This window comes from Heterodontus francisci, chromosome 1, assembly GCF_036365525.1.
Source record: "Heterodontus francisci isolate sHetFra1 chromosome 1, sHetFra1.hap1, whole genome shotgun sequence".
In the NCBI taxonomy this organism is placed as follows: domain Eukaryota; kingdom Metazoa; phylum Chordata; class Chondrichthyes; order Heterodontiformes; family Heterodontidae; genus Heterodontus; species Heterodontus francisci.
The window spans coordinates 208,485,666-208,503,780 of record NC_090371.1 but is presented as its reverse complement, the minus strand read 5'-3'; the positions used below and the strand labels follow the sequence as shown (position 1 = coordinate 208,503,780).

Here is an 18,115-nt window from a genome sequence, read left to right as displayed (position 1 = left end):
ATGCAACCATGCTATATAATATGCACATAATATCCGAGTTCAAGAAATTTCAGACTGACTTAAGCAAATCAAGTAAATCTGGCCAGATGCAGAAGCCCAAACATGTACAACCAAATTGACTTATCTATGTTAATCCCTCACTGATAAACTGGCTCCTTTTGAATGACAGTTTAACAAATCTTCATGGAGATTTGAAAGAAAATGCAAATAGATCATCTGTCTACCATCATCCTGGAGAAAATCCATTGTTTATACTAATTCATCAGGGACTAATCTAGTAATGGCTCCACGAGTGTGTGATAAAAACATGGAGAAAATTTTGCTATTTGTTGAGCCATAAAAGAACTGCAATATGATTATTGCAAGTCTGTTTAATGTTGAAAGACTTTTTAATGGTGTATGCAGATAGTATCAAATGTATATCACGGACACAAATTCAGCCTTTTCATGTTAGGCCGATAAGCTGGTTTAAAAAAAAGCATACTAGAAAAATATTAGCAATAAGACAGTAACAATGTATGTATGGTTACTGCATAGTTTGTAAGTTTAAAAATATTTCATTTAGGAGACAATCTATGCAGTTGCACAGGAGTCTAAAAATTCTCAATTTTATTTGAGGTAATTCAAAGAACCTAAAAATACCAGCATTTTACAGATCACAACCAAAATCAAATGTAATCAGTCATTTATTACCTACCTAAATTTTTACTACACTATAAGCATTCACACTACAATATCAATAAAGATCTAAAACATAGAAAAATATACTGTAAGACATACACCACCATATCATAAAAAGGACAATGTTAACATACAGAGAGAGCAAGGTGCAACACAGTATGTTAGCACACATTTTAAGTGGTATATTGCAGTACAGTCAGTTTCAGAATATCGCTTTTGTATGAAAAGCAAATTAATTTAGCTCTTTAAAAAATACTCCAACCTTCAAAAGAACAGAAAAATCTCTAACTTGCCATCCATGTTGTAGGCTCAGGAACTGCCTGAAAACTACTTTTTACAATATTCTAACAAAAACTTTTCAATCTGATAAATTAAACACAAAACTCTTGGATTAATATTAAGTGTTTTGAGGCAAGGATAGCTTTTGGAAATACTTTCTAAATTACAATAAAACATTTCATATAGCATTTAAGCACAAGCGTCATTAATCTATTCTCACCGCACTTGTACTGGAAAAAATGGCAGAGATTTACCTGTAGGTTCAACGGCAGTATCCTCCGCAGAGTCTGTAGTAGAGACGATGCTAACAGCATCTGTCGTAGCAGGAGTAACAGCTTCACTTCCAACAGCAGTCAGAGTTTTTTTAGGAGCTACAACAACACTTCTACAAAAAAAAAGAAAACACCACTGATGTTAATACAACTTACATTTGCAGTGTCATCTACATAAAAAAACATCCCAAGACATATCACAGAAGTGTAAAGAAACATTGCTTACAATTTTGTCTATTAAGGTAATGAACATTCTAGGTTATCTGAGCAGAGATCGGGAAGCATTAACAACATTTTCTTTGAAAAGTCTGGCACATCTATGGCAGTAACTGTAGTTACCGCATTTCTGATGCCAACTGTTGCTCTCTTTGTGCCTGCTATGCATAAATAGAAGACATCATTCTAGGAGACTGGTCAAGCTTGATCTCCTCTCAATAGGTATTCAAAATGGACATCCCGAAATCTATACAATGGGAATGGCGAAACAATCAACTTACACAAAGCCTACTCATAAAAATAGGAAAAATGAAATGGTAACCAAAATTGATGAGTCAACCAAGTTATTTTCTTATTTCTATTGGTCTCCCCATCATACATAATTCACCATTCAAGAGGGCAAGCATCCAATTTGCTTCAAAACCTCTCCCAAAAGCAGCTTTTACCAGTTGTTTAGAGGTGTGCTTGAGCCCAGGATAGTTCATTAATGTTTCCTCTTGTAGTGAGACAAAAACTGCATCACTTTCACTTCGACCCCAATTAAGGAAAAAATTTAAATGCTGGAAATTGAAATAAAAAACAGGAATTTCTAGAAATACATAGATCTGTCAGCATCAATTCTGAAGGCTACATACTCAAAATATCCTAACTCATCTTTTGTCTTTACTAATGCTAACTCTCCTGATGTGTTTTTCAGCATTTTCTGGTTTCACTTAGAGCCTCCTCCTCAGTACAGCCAAGAAAGAGGAGCTGGTTATATTGACAAATCCTGGATATGAACACACGTCACCATTTTATGCCACTGCATTTTCAGACACCAAAATATTTTGACAGGGAGTTGTCCAATTGTAATTCATTTTCAAATAATGTCTGCTACTTCAAGATAATCCAAAACATTGTAATACCGGGGTTTTTGTGTCATCCGAATAGACAAACTGAAGCATTACAACCATTCTAACCTTCAAAATTCATAGAGACTAGAGTAGAAGATAACCATTTCTGACATGCAAGTTGAGGCCAAGATAGATACAGAATAATCTATTTCTACATATGCTTTGTTCCACTGGTTATGCTAACAAATGGAGAAACACAACCTAAACTATAAGTACACAACAAAAAGATATCAATCTGGCCATATGTAACTGTTATTGTTTCAAAACACTGGCCAACAAATTTCTAAGTAACATCGGTCCTTTGTTTCTCCAAATATTGTCACGCTCAGATGGGGAGCAGTGACGAAATATGAAACGAACCGGAGGAATTATGAAATAAAAGTAAACTGTTGAACTAAGCTACAAGAAAATGGACACTTTGCTACCCGGCAACATGGAGAGGGGGTCAGGTGATCCCTTCCTGTACTGCCAAGCAACATATTTGTCTGTTGAAGACGGGACCATTAACAACTCCTGGAATTGCCTTGAAGCAGCACAATGATATGTAAAACAGCCCATTCCATGTTAACGACTCTGATCATCAAAAATGAGGCTAGCAAAGGATTTTGCAGACAGAGTGACATGGAAGCAAAGGCCAAAATAATAGGTGTATAAATAACACCTATTTACCAAAATGGACCCCATTCAGACACCATTATGTAGCGATGGTGCCCACACCCCAGGTGAGAGCGTCTTGAGTCACCTGACTAAAACCAAAACCTGATAAGTTTTACCTTAAAAGTAGCAGCTGCATGAGAGAGAGACACACACACAGAAAGCCATTCCAGCCAGAGAGGCTGAGGGATCGATCCAGCTAAGCAATAAGACCTGCCAGCAAATTCTTTAAACTACTGAGGCAGCTAGACTGCAAGGTGACCTTGAAAACTCCCCATCTGAGAATTTGAACCAAGACTTCCACCACCAACTTTGGTCTGAGCTTTAACCAGAGGAGTCTGCGACACTTCATCAATTCCAATACGAGGAACATTCAGGCCTGCAATGCTGTTACAAACTCCTCCCGGAAAACCCAGAAGGTTTCAAAGTGAACTCTCTTTACAAAACTCAAATTCTAACTGCATGCTACCTTCTCCTCTCTTATCTTTTCTCGTGTGTGAGAATGTGAGAGTGGGTGAGGTTGCGAACATTTTCGGGTATTGTTTTAACAAAAAGTTGTCTTTCTTTTTAAACCTCCGAGAAAACTTGTCGATTCTCTGTTTGTTTGGCCCTCAAACACTCAGGGACTAAAATGCTACTTTTAAAACACTATTTGCGGTGAGTTGAGAGATGAAAAGTGGAAGCTACCCATACCACTTTCCACCTGTCCGTAACAATATTCTCTGAAAAACATTGCTGTAGAGTTTCTGCTTTGGATGCAAGTAGAGATCCTGGAACAAATTGCAACAGTTTTGAAAAGAGTTTTTTGTCCCCGAGTTCCTGCTCAAACTCATTTGCAAATCACCAAACACAAAGTCTGCCATGAACCAGTGCAATCTGGCAGCGTTTTCAGGAGTATTTTTTTTAAATTTTGCTTTAAATATATTCTTTGACATATTTAACAGTGGTAACTTAATAAAGTTTGATTAATACAGCTGAAGATGGTTTTATCACAGAAAATAAGCCTTTTACATCAGTGCTAATCCACCACCTGTGAGTGATGCAACATTAAACGACTGAAAATGATCAAAGAATACACAAAACTATTTTCTATTTATATTGGGGTACAATAGTGAGTTCCTTATTAAAGTTTTAAAAATTGTGTCCTTCTGCACAAAAGTCCCAGTTTAGGTTCTGCAGCCTCCCCGAAGGCCTGCAAATAAGAACAATTAGCAGAAACGGCCAATGATGATTAATTCACCCTGGGAGCGTGGCCAGTTTTGTGCTTCTCGTGCAAATTTTTTAAAACTAGAACAACTTCTATGTATATGGTGCTTTTAATTTAGTAAAACATTTCAAGGCGCTTGACAGGAGCGTTAACAAAATTTGACACCAAGCCACATAAGCAGGCATGAGGGCAGACAACCAAAAGCCTTACCAAAGAGGTAGGTTTTAGGGGACGTCTTAAGGGTGAAAAGAGTGGTGGAGAGGCAAAGAGGTTTAGGAAGGGAATTACAGAGCTTACGTCATTGGCAGCTGAAGGCATGGCTGCCAATGCTGCAGCGATTAAAATCAGGGATGAACAAGAGGCCAGAATTGGAAGAGCACAGAGATCTGAGGATTATAGGGCTGCAGGTGGTTACAGAGATAGGGAGAGATTTGAAAACAAGCATGAGAATTTTAAAAATTGTGCTTTGCTTAACCAGGAGCAATGTAGATCAGCGAGCACAGGGATGATAGGTGAACAGGACTTTGCATACGTTAGGATGTGGGTAGCAGAGTTTTGGATGACCTCAAGTTTTTGGAGGGTGGAAGATGCGGTCAGCCAGGGGCACGTTGGAGTAGTCTAGAGGTAACAAAGGCATGCATGAGGGTGTCAGCTGAACGAGCTGCATCAGGAACAAAGTCAGGCGATGTTATGGAGGCGGAAATAGGCGGTCTTAATGACGGAGCAAAGACATGGTCGGAAGCTCAGCTTAGAGTCATAGAGTTATACAGCACAGAAATAGGCCCTTCGGCCCATCATGTCTGTGCCAGCCATCAAGCACCTACCTATTCTAATCCCATTTTCCAGCACTTGGCCTGTAATCTTGTATGCTATGGCATTTCAAGTGCTCATCTAAATACTTCTTAAATGTTGTGAGGGTTCCCGCCTCTACCACCCCTTCAGGCAGTACGGTCCAGATTCCAACCATCCCATCCTCTGGGTGAAAAAACTTTTCCTCAAATCCCCTCTAAACCTCCTGCCCCTTACCTTAAATCTATGCCCCCTCGTTATTGACCCCTCTGCTAAGGGAAAAAGTTTCTTCCTATCTAACCTATCAATGTCCCTCATAATTTTGTATACCTCAATCATGTCCCCCTCAGCCTTCTCTGCTCTAAGGAAAACAACCCTAGCCTATCTAGTCTCTCTTCATAGCTGCAATGCTCCAGCCCAGGCAACATCCTGGTGAATCTCCTCTTCACCCTCTTGGAGTCAAATACGTCACCAAGGTGGCAAACAGTTTGGTTCAGCCTCAGACAGGTGCCAGGGAGAGGAATAGAGTCGGTGGTGAGGGAACAGACGTTGTGGCAAGGTCCAAAGACAACAGCATTGGTTTTCCAATATTTAGTTGCAAGAAAGTTCTGTGCATCCAGATGTTGGAGAATCAGTCTGACAATTTAGAGGCAGTGGAGGGTTCGAGAGGGGTGGTGGTGAGGAAGAGCTAGGTGTTGTCAGTGTACATGTGGAAATCGATGCTGTGTTTTTGGATGATGGCAGCATGTAGTTGAGCAACAAGAAGGGACAAAAGATCACAGAAACTCAAGCTGTGTTGAATGTAGTTTGCGTTTAAAACGCTGCAATCTTTTGTGCTAGTTTTGCCAATATTGGGAGAATTACACCAAATAAAACAGCACTATCAAGAGGGAACTCCATGGCATTGTGTTGTATTCTATTTCACAAATCAGACTAAGAAAATCAAGGCTTTTTTCTATGGTGTTTACTGAGACATAGAAATCCAGCTAATTGGGTAAATGCTTAAAGTTGATAAATGTCTAACTCCCAAAGCAGTGCTTATTGTTAATTACTAGGTGTTAAATGTAAAGTCAGACCGTACTTAAATCAGTACGCAATTTATATGGTCTCTACTTCTACAAATATAAATGCAAAATCTCACTATGACATTCATTTCAACAGTTGTGATGATCAAATACATTTGTCAAGATCACTTTTCTCATTCAATTCCATACAAGTGAGATTAAATAATGGCTATGACTATTTCCTGATTATCTTCTGCATAATCGCAACGTGTTTTAGTTTACGCGAACAATGAACAATTATTAAGGTCATGTTATACAACTCCTAATGCATGCCTTCTGGGATTCTAAGCAAGGTATTTGATGAATAACCAAGAAATTTATTAGTTATATTTTATAACATCCCTTCATTGCATATTTAAAATTAAAACAGAGGACTATGGCTATAGTGCATCTTAAAATTAAATCTACTGTGCATAAACTATTAAACTCAAACCTACTCCATGTTTTGTATTAATTTCTTAAATTCTTACTCATATGCTCATTAAATTACAATTAATGCATATGAAGTAACTAAAATTAATGCAAAGTTCTACATACCGTAGTCATATATTTAGAGGAATAGTTAATTTTTCAAGCACAATGTATACAAATTAATAGTGTGCAGATTTAATCTGGGTAGAACACGTAAAAATCAAAGAAAATTGCTTGTATGAATTGTATTCCAAACTATGATGTGCGTTGTTCCAGGGCTGATTTGTAAATCGACTTAACAACTCATCAGAAGTCACATTCATGATCATACTATCTCAAAGAAAATTAGATTACAGGCATTCTTTCACTTGTGCTGAGCTATGCAAAAACCTGATAAGCTATGAGGTTTTTCATACCTGTGAAAAAGTAAGTAATCATTGGTGAGTTATTCTCATGGTCTACAAATTTCATTTTGCACATTTGAGACCATCTCAGAAGCATTTTAGTATGACACAATTAAGCGTAATGTTTATGGCATGACATTAACCACATTTACTTTTCCAAGAATTGGATAAAAATCTTTCACCAGAGGAACTACAGGAATGCATCAATTGAAGTGTCCTTTCCCAGCAATAATGGAATTTATAAAAAGACAATTTGAAGTTAGTTAACTACAATACCTGCATCCAAAAAGGATATTGAAAAAAAATTACAGGCCTCCCTAACTGCATAATTTCCACAAACACCCTCAACTAAAGGGTACATTGCACTATGTACTTCAAAACAGAGCATTTCCAGTGAGAATCTTATCTAGTGTAGATAAGATGAAACATTGTAACCTAAGGCAATGGAGTCAAATTTTGAGCCTGGGAGATGTGAGGTTATAGCTATGGAAATGACAATCTGGGAAAATCTTAATGCTGTGTCAAAACTGTACAATCATCTAAAAGAAAAGGAATGTTGTTAATGAGTAATTTTTAATTAATTTGAAGTATATAAAAGCATCAGCTGATTTGTTAGAAAAGCAATACATGAATAACGTCTTTTTTTAAATGAATTTTTTACCTCCAACTCGAGGTTTATTATATGAAAATGATTATAACAATGTGCCCTTAACTCATCTGTCCAGCCTCCCTTCATTCAGTCTCCTGGTCTGGCACAATGACAAATGGAGCAGACGGTCTCTCATGACGATCACTGTACCACATGCCGCATAGGTAGTTCTGCTATTTTCATAATGTTGATTTCATTTTTTAAAAATTCAGATTTGGCAGGCAGGTTGCTAGCTAATAGAATTATGACATTATAAATTCAACCATAAACAAATACTGCCTAAGGCACCGTTAACCTAAGTATTCACCTTTTGAGGCACATACCACAATCTATGCTCCTTTCCAAATGCCATAAATGATTACTGGCTGGCTACAATAAGTTTACTACTATAAAAAGATTAAACATTTATTTTAACTTGGGATTAGAACTTTAACTATCAGTACTCAACGTTAAAACACTTGTGACAATGAATCAGACTGCACAGTTGAGGTTTCCTCAAGTGAGATTTTTGGCTTAAAATGTTATATGCTAATCAAAGGAATAATTTCCTACAAGCATTCCTACAGGCATGAAGACAATTAATCTTCCAAATTAATAATACCAGAATTGCGCTGTGTGGGAAAAAAAGTACTGGTCTGCTCCAGAAGCATGGGTGGCTGGGAACAAACACAGCACTTGATAGAAAGACCAGACAAGACACAAGGCTCCATCAAGATAACAGCACCTATTCACCAATGATGTGAATCTCCACATCAGATAACAAAAAGTTTGGGGATGGGATTGAACCAAGATGCACCTTGTTTAAAAGTCTACTGGTAATAAGAGACTCAGCAGGCAGCACTCACTAAGCTGTTACTGTATGTTTTCCAGCTATGGCTGGCAGTAGAGATTGATAATCCTTAAGATATGAGGAGAGTTTGGATTTCTGACAAGGCATTCCTTAGATAAATGCAGGATCAGAGACATGTCTTGAAACTCCCATAGATATTACACTGTCAGGCTACTGAATGGAGTCTCCATTTAACAAGCTGTCTTTTCCAAAGAGACATTAACTTGCTGACTCACCAAGTAATGTTGTTGGTCATAGACAACGAATTAAATCTAAACCAGATTCAAAACTATACAATACAGTATTGATACCAGAATATGGAAAGTTACTTGCAATCACATTATGGCCGAATCCCTTAGAAATAATTACCACTTTCCTCATCTGTACTTTAGAAATCTCTAATTCCAGCATTGCAAACATTTGTCTACATATAAATCAGAAAAATATTTTCCCATGGTGATCAACTATTAAAGTACTACATAGTTGATTAATAGTTGATCACCATGGGAAAATATTTTTCTGATTTATATGTAGACAAATGTTTGCAATGCTGGAATTAGAGATTTCTAAAGTACATCAACATTGCAGCACATCAGCAGTAGATAACAATTCCTTTGATTAGTTTCGGGGCTTAAAATTTTCCCTTAAGGATGCCAACATTGTTGGCCCAAAATTTGCAAAACATTCTCAAGCTAAGGGGACATACCCGTTTGCTTTCCTTTTTTTAACCTTCCCTGTTTGTTCTATATTGCTTAAAGACTTGCAGAAACAAAGGATCTGTTGGAATGCAGTTACCAATGTCACCATTTAGTTTTCCCTTCTCCTCCCTCCCACCAACCACACTGCTAATTTTCTTAAATTCTCTCCCTCCTGAAGGTACTGACCCATGCTGGGGAATGCTTCCATGGAAACCAGCAGCCATCTGGTAGCCACCCAGATAGGCATTCATTACTGAACCTTGGCATTGTATACCTACACACTATTCAACTATAAAGACATTGCACCAAAACCTACTCATGTTCTGAACTGACCTAGTTATCAAGAGTCACTGGATAGTGATCAGGAGCATGAACTCTTGTTTCTTCCTCACTTTCTAACCCGATAGCGCACGATAATTTCTCTAGCAGAGATCAGATGCCCAGCACAAATCAAGAAATGGACCAACTTCTTCCTTGTCTGAAAACAGAACATGCTGGAAACACTTAGCAGGTCAGGTATCTGTGGAGAAAAAAAAAAAGGCAGGATTGAAGTTTCAGGTCAATGATCTCTGATGAAAGGTCATCGACCTGAAACATCAACCCTACCTTTTTAACCCTACCACAGATGCTGCCTGACCCACTGTTTCCAGATTTTCTATTTTTTATTTTAGATTTCGGGTGTCTGCAGCATCTTGGTTTTCATTCTTCCTAGCCTGCATTGCTCAGTGAGATACAAAACTATCCATTTACCCAAGACATCGGGAAATCTAATTCCACTTTTGAGTTAGCTGTTAAGTGGTACAAGAATTGTATATTAATTACATATTTAATTGTGTTTATGCGGTGGGCATTAACCAGGGATTCACTTGTGCTCCCATATATAGCAGACAAATTGTTGTGGTTAGGGTGAAGAGGTGCATGTATGTAATGTGCATCTCTGTAAATAAAAGCTTATAAAGGTAAAGATTGGGCTGCAGTTCTATCACTCACTGCTTAGCTTTTTGAAGTAAAACATGGTAGTGAAGAGAATGGTTACCTAAAGGTGAAGGTAGCAAACTAAGAAAAGATTTTTCAGATATAAAACTAAAATCCCACTGGACATTGTGGAAAATGGCAGAAAGCAAGTTTAAATTGTCTGTGTATGTCTGAACCATGTGATCAGTGGAAGAGTGAAGTGGATAGGTGGACATGAGTTATAACTTTACCAAAGAGAAAATAAGGTCTTGCCTTGGCATCGTCACTTCCTACAAGAAGTAAAATCAGAAGGAAGTATTTTGCGACATGGATGCCAGCCAGTTGGATAGTGATGAAAGCTTGGACCTTCTATTAAAGTTCCTGGATGAAATCTATAAGAAAGATGATCTATTAAATGCCTATATGGCATAGTTAGAATTTGATAGATTTCAGAAATCAGATGGTTATTCCATGGAAGAATATATCATGGACTTTAACAGATTATCTAAAAGGCTGATGAGGTTCAAACTGGGGATCCATGGATCATTATTAGTGTCTACTGTATTGGATTGTGCTAAGGTGTCTCACATGGACAGGCAACTAGTTCGAAACGGTGTTTGGTTCTCGGAGAAGGAGACTCTGTTGGATCAGATGTCTGCTGCCTTAAAGATTTCCTGAGGAAATAAACTTTTCCTTCAGACTTCATGAAATGAATGAGATATTCCGCTGTGACACTCAAACTGCCAGATTTCAAAATAGTCTCGATACCAGATGCAGGCATCAACAAAACGGAAGGATTAAAAAGACAGGCAGAATGAGGATGAAAGCACTTTTAGTAGATCTGGCTATTACGGCAGAAGACAAAATGGGAACACCACTCAGCTCCTGACGTCATTGCAGCCTTGGTCCAAACATTAACAAAAGAGCTGAACTCATGAGGTGAAGAGAGAGTGATTTCTCTGGATATCAAGGCAGCATATGACCCATCAAAGGGCCTTAACCAAACTGAAGTCAATGGGTATCAAGGGGAAAATTCTCCACTGATTGGAGTCATATCTAGCACAAAGGAAGATGGTTAATGTTGTTGGATGCCAATAATCTCAGTCCAAAGACATTGCTGCAGGAGTTCCTCAGGGTAGTGTCCTAGACCCAATGATAATCAGCTGCTTTATCAATGCCCTTCGTCACAAGGTCAGAAGTGGGAATGTTCGCTGCTGATTGTACCATGTCCAGTACCATCTGCAACTCCTCAGATACTGAAGCAGTCAGTGTCCATATGCAGCAAGATCTGGACAATTTTCAGGTTTGGGCTGATAAGTGGCAAGTAACATTTGTGCCATACAAATGTCTGGCAATGACCATCTCCAATAAGAACAAAACAACATAAGAAATAGGAGCAGGAGTAAGCCATTAAGCACTTCGAGCTTGTTCCACCATTCAATGACATCAGGGTTGATCTTCTACTTCAACACCATTTTCCTGCACTATCCCCATATCCCTTGATGTTTTTAAATATGTAGAAATCTATCGATCTCTGTCTTGAACATACTCAACGACTGAGCCTCCACAGCCCTCTGGGGCAGAGAATTCCAAAGACTCATCACCCTCTGAGTGAAGAGATTCCTCCTCATCTCAGGCCTAAATGGCCTGCGTCTTATTCTGAGACTATGTCCCCTGGTTCTAGACTCATCAGCCAGGGGAAACATCCTTCCTGCATCTACCCTGTTGAGCTCTGAAAGAATGTTGTATGTTTGAAGGAGATCACCTCTCATTCTTCTCAACTGCAGAGAATAAAGGTCCAGTCTATTTCATCTTTCCTCAAAGGACAATCTCTCCACCCCAGGAATTAGTTTGGTGAACCTTTGTTGCACTTCCTCTCTGGCATGTATATCTTTCCTTAGGTAAGGAGACCAAAACTGCACACATTACTCCAGGTGTGGTCTCACCAAGGCTCTATATAATTGCAGAGAGACATTGTTATGGCCAGGTGAGGAGGGTATCTCAGGCTCCCCTCTTGTCTAGTCCTCTTATTTGATCGCAACAGGGTTTAATCCTTTTAAACAGTGGTTGTGCTTACCACCCCCGTGAGTGTTTTTAACTTTTTCCTTTACTATGATTGCGAAAGAACCAATCGGATAGGTATTATCAAGTTTAAACAAGAAAAAGTTATGTTTATTATACTTGACACTCTAACCTGATTTAAAAATACGCTACACATTCACACAAGAATCACACACAGATAGATTACAGGAGGGAAAATAGATTTGGTGGTTGGATTAAAGTCCAGAATAAATGGAACTTAAATAGAGTCAGTAAATCCAGTAGCCCTTGGCTGAAGCTTTACTCGAGGCCCTCGCGAGTCAAAGTGTACTTTGGTCGGCCTGCTTTGCTCAGGGTTGCTTGAAGGCAGAATTGCAGTTGGCTCTCTTCCCCTTATCGCTGGCAGTAGCAGTTTGTAGGCTTGAAGGATCCCCCAGTCGCAGAAGATTTTCACAATGTTTTCTGTGGGGGGAGAAAGAGGGAGAGAGAGGGGAGAGAGAGACGGGGAGCAGCAGCCTTCTTTGCTGCTGTCCACTCGGTTACTGCCTGTCTGTACAACAAAACTTGTTTCTTTAGAGATGAACAGGTGGTCACATGGTTCTTCTCAATCCCCTTTGTTTCCAATGAGGTTTTACTAGAATCTTCTAATGAAATTCAAGGTTTTACATGCCCCAGGATGTCCATTCACACTTGGAGGGGGTTGGCTCTTTCAAAGTCAATGGGTGGGGATGGCCTTGACAGCCATGCTAATGAAGCCATTCTAGGTAATTCAATCACTTAGAGCACGCCATTGTTCCGGCTGGGCTTCTGGTTAGACTTTTTGTCTCCAGTCCAATCTCCTGGTATTTCAGATGTAAATGGCAGTGGCCATCTTAGCTACTAGTTTTGTTTTTTTTTAAAACTTACTTGTAGGATTTTTTCCCCTTTAAAAGTCCAAGGTAAGCTTCCAAGCGATGAAATTAATATGTCCCATTTGGCATCTAGAGGTTTCCTGACACCTCCATGCCACACAGAATGAAATGCGACAATGGGAGTATTTAATTAAAGGAGTGGAAAAGAAAAAGAGGAAAACACACATTCATTCTCATTCACTGCCCAAATTCACTCATTAATCTTAGAATTGTTGCAGCTGTTTTTTCTCTGCAACAGCAATGCTCTGATTTAATTTTTTGGAGTTTTGTCTGGGATGGTCATGTGTTGTCAAATGGGATTCGAATTTCTCTATTAACTGTTTTTAATACCTGGGAATGTCCATCTCAATAAACATGTGGTCGTTGGTGAAGCTTGAGGTCTGCAAATTTCCATTGTTCTTTCAGGCAAGTTCGCCTGTTTGTGCACGCTTTAACCCCTTCAACGGCTATTTTTGCAACACGTGGCTTTAACCATTCAGGATTCAGTACCTTGACAATTTTTCTCCCTATAGTGGTAGCGGGTAATAAATTGATTTTAAGCCCCTGTGAGGTATCTGAAATTTCCTCTGGGCCCTTGCGGAATTGAAATTTTTGGGTTTGATTAGCTATGGGTTTGGGTCCTGATCACTGGGTTCTTTAGTGGGTAGATCCACCCTGACCTCACTTCTAGTTTTCTGGTGAGTCACACAAGTGCTGTTTACTTTAGGGCATTTTTGTTTCCCTTTTCCCTTTACTGTGGGGAGGGTCTCTTTGCTAATCGCCCCCATGTCCCCTGGGACAGTCCTAACAGGTATCTGTCCAACATTCACTGCACACCCCTCCGGCACTTCAACTAAGTGAGGCATATCCTCACTGTTGGTTTGCCTTTTTGCAAATTTTTCTTATCCCTGCAGGTTTCAGCAAATTCTGTTAGCAGCCTTGGTAGGGTGCTTCTTTAGCCTGCATTTAATAGTAGAGGAACTACTTTTTCTGATATTTTAGATTTGGCTAACTGTACAGTAGAGGGTTCCATTTAGGAATCCTCCTGGCCCTCTTTTATCCTGTCCTCACTGCCTCTTTCGTCCCCTTCCTCCCTGTCTGACAGACCTTTGCTTGTCTGTCCCCTTTTGTTTCTGGCAGATGTCCCACACAATCCACCGGCACTCTGCTGAAGGGTTCCCCAAAAGCTGGTATGGGAGTTAGGGGTGCAGGTTTTACTGCAGGTTGGGGCTTTCCCACAACCTGGCACATGTGCAAGCTTTACAGAACTCCACAATGTCTTTGGGGCGTTTTGGCCAGTCAAATTTCTGTCTTAGATGGGCTTTGGTTTTTCGTACATTGAGATGTCCAGTCATCGGAAGCGCATGGCCCATTCTTAATATTTCTTTACAGTACCTCAGCGGCACCACAATCTGGTAAACCATCGTCCACGCTTCATCTGCACTTCCTTATCAGCACCTCATTCTTCAAATAGGAGCACTCAGGGACTCCCCATGCCCCAGTTTCAATTTGGGCAGTCAGTGCTAACTTCTATAATACTCGGTTGGCTTGCTGAACCTCAACTAGGGAAGATTTGATTAACCCATTCTTTGTGTCCTCCAACTTCCCAAAGAAGGTTTCAGACAACCAGATAGTACAGTCATCTGTCTGCAGTGCCAATTCAATCTCCTCTGAGAGCGCTGGTCTGGCCATAGGCCAAGCCACCACACAGTCAGGGGAAATGCTGGGGACCATCTCCTGCAGCTGCCCTGTCTCTCTGACCTCTTTCAGTCTCTCTACCACTACTGGGGAAGCTACCACCTTCGCCATCGCCAGATCATTACCCAGGAGCAGGTCAACCCCGTCTACAGGCAAACTAGGGACAATCCCCATGGTCACCGGTCCCGAAACTAGGTTGCACTCCAAGTGCACCTGATATAAAGGTATGGGCATACACCGCCCACTGATACCATTCACTAATACCCTAGTATTCACTGCACTCTAAGGGTTTTCTCAGCAGAAGGAATCTGGTGGCCCCTGTATCTGAGTATGGTGATGGGCTTGCTTGCCTCACTCGAGGGGTATGGGGTTACTTTCCCTTGGGACACAAAATCCTAATAACCTTCAGGGATTTTATTAAATTTTTCCACACCCAGAGCAGTAGGTTTACTGGGCCTTATTGTTGTAGTTAAAGCCACAGCCTGCTCTGCTGTGCATTCCATCAGGGCCCCTTCTCCTGCACTGGTCTGGTGTGCCCTAATAAATCGAACAGGCTTCCCCATAATTTTCAGCAGTCAGCTCAGAACTGACCTGCCTTGTTACAGTGGAAACACACAGGTCTTTGGGTCTCACTCCTGCTCTCAGCACCATCTTTTTTGACTTGGGCTCTTATCACCCTCCCACCTTTTATCCTTTTTGGGTTTGTGGGGGTGACGAGGGAAGAGTTTCCCTTGGGATACGGACTTATGTACACGGGTAAACTCATCAGCCAGAACTGCGGCCTGCCTGGCTCTATGACCCCTTTGTTCCCCTACATGGGTTTTAATAGAAAGGGGAAGTGAGTTTTTAAAATGAGAAGAATCACCTCTGAGGTTTTCATTTGTGGGCTGTACTTTAAGTGCCCTTATCCACTGGTCAAAAGCAACTGCTTAATTCTTTCAAACTTGAGGTAAGTTTGGTCAGGCTGCTTCCAGAGGATTCGGAACTTCTGGTGGCATGCTTCCGGTACTAGCTGATACCCCCCGAAGGACAGTATTTTTAGACAACTCAATCTGATGAACTTTCATCTAGCAACAGTGAATAAACCTCATGGGCTTTTCCTGTTAGGTTGCTTTGTAACAGGGTCCAGCTCTCGGCTGGCCATTTCAGCTATCTTGAAAGCTTTTCGAAAGTGACAAAAAATGCTTCCACATCTCCCTCATTGAGCTTTGGAATCAAATGGGAGAACTTTAAGAGATCAGCACACGGCCCTGAGCTAGGGGTAGCTTCCTCACTAGCCATGCTTCCACTGGGGGTATTGTGTCAGCCCCAAGTTAATTGAAGCTGCCTTAGCTCTCTTTCTTCCTTCTCCTTCTGGACAGTTCTCTCTTTTTACCTTTCTTCCCTTTCCTTTCCCCTTTCTTGATACTCTCTGCTCTTTCTCTCTGGAATTTCAATTTGAGTTTCCTCTGTTCTAATTGTATTTTAGCTAACGTTACCCTGTCTGCTTCTGACTCTAAACCGGTTTCTGAATCTTAAGGTTTAAGTGAAAAATGGTTGGCCACAAGGCTTAGGATTTCAGATGTCTTAGCTTTTGCACGAAAAGTAATCCCTAACTGCCGAGCTATATTCTTCAACTCATTAAGTAGGGCCTTTAACCTATACCAATTTACTTCACCCTGGCTTGGGACAGGTACTGGCCTCAGATGTGGATATGTTAGTACTCTAGCAGCAAAAACCACAAGAAAACCGGCAATGAAGTTTTTAAAAAAAATTTTGATTGGAATCAATTTGGTTTCCCACTTCCAATTTCTCATTTGTCATTGGGTTACGATCCTGGACTATAGCCCCCAAATTTCTGCTCTGGCCAGGTAAGGATAGGGTCTCGGGCTCCCCTTTTGCCCAGTCCTCTTATTTGACCTCAACAAGGTTTATTCCTTTTAAACAGTCGTTGTGCTTACCACCTCAGTGTTTTGACTTTTTCCTTTACTATGATTGCAAAAAAACCAATCTGACAGGTTTTCTCAAGTTTAAACAAGAGGTAAGTTGATCATAGATAACACTCTAACCCGATTTAGAAATATGCTACACATTCACACAAGAATCACATACACAAATAGATTACAGGAGGAAAAATAGATTTGGTGGTTGGATTAAAGTCCAGAACAAATGGAACTTAAATAGAGACTGTAAATCCAGTAGTCCTCGGCTTAAGCTGTACTTTTGAAGTCCTGGCTGGTCAAAGTGCATTTTGGTTGGCCTGCTTTGCTCAGGGTTGCTTGAAAGCAGAATTGCAGTTGGCTCTCTACACCTTGGCACTGGCTGTAGCAGTCTGTAGGCTTCGAGGATCCCCCAGTCGCAGAAGATTTTCACTTGATGTATTCTGGGAAGAGAGAGAGAGAGAGAGAGAGCGAGAGACAGAGGAGCAGCAGTCTTCTTTGTTGCTGTCCATTCGATTACTGCCTGTCTGCATAACAAAACTGGTTTCTTCAGAAATAAAAAGGTGGTCACATGGTTCTTCTCAATCCCCTTTGTTTCTAATGAGATTTTTCTGGAATCTTCTAATGAAATTCCAGGTTCTCCAGGATGTCCATTCACACTTGGAGGGGGTTGGCTCTTTCAAAGTCAATGGGTGGGGATGGCCTTGACAGTCGTGCTAACAAAGCCATTCTAGGTGATTCAATCACAGAGCACGCCATTGACCTGGCTAGGTTTCTTATTAGACTTTTTGTGTCCAGTCTAATCTCCTGGTATTTCAGATGTAAATGGCAGTGGCCATCGTGACTGCTAGATTTTTTTTTTAAGAAGTTTCTTGTAGGGAATTTCCCCATTAAAAGTTTAAGGTAAGTTTCCAAGCGATGAAATTAATATGTCCCATTTGGCATATAGGGTTTTCCTGACAGAGCTAGAGAGTCATTGACAGATACAGCACTGAAACAGCCCCTTCGGCCCACCGAGTCTGTGCTGACCATCAACCACCCATTTATATTAATCCTACATTAAGCCCATATTCCCTACCACATCCCCAACCTTCCCTCAATTCTCCTACCACCTAACTACACTAGGGGCAATTTACAATGGCCAATTTACCCATCAACCTGCAAGTCTTTGGCTGTGGGAGGAAACCGGAGCACCCGCAGAAACCCACGTGGTCACAGGGAGAACTTGAAAACTCTACACAGGCAGTACCCAGAACTGAACCCAGGTCGCTGGGGCTGTGAGGCTGCAATGCTAACCACTGCGCCGTTCATCTTTGCTCCTACACTCAAATCCTCTTGTCATAAAGGCCATCATAGCATTTGCCTTCTTAATTGCTTGCTGTACCCACACGTTAACTTTCAGTGACTCATGAACAAAGACACCCAGGTCCCTTTGAAGTTTAACACTTCCCAGCCTCTCACCTTTTAAGAAATGCTCTATTTCTGTTTTTCCTACCAAAGTGGATAACCTCATATTACTCCGCATTGTATTCCATCTGCTAAATTTTTGCCTACTCGCTTAGCCTCTC

At 40.5% G+C, this 18,115-nt stretch overlaps 1 protein-coding gene across 1 annotated transcript in view; it reads right to left on the bottom strand.

Annotated features, from left to right (window-relative positions):
* Positions 1-18,115, bottom strand: part of lrba (LPS-responsive vesicle trafficking, beach and anchor containing) — a 1,007,923-nt gene that overhangs the window by 733,956 nt on the left and 255,852 nt on the right. The window contains exon 30 of the mRNA XM_068041130.1: positions 1,215-1,345. Coding sequence (XP_067897231.1) covers positions 1,215-1,345 — 131 coding nt within the window. The remainder of the gene's footprint in view (positions 1-1,214; positions 1,346-18,115) is intronic.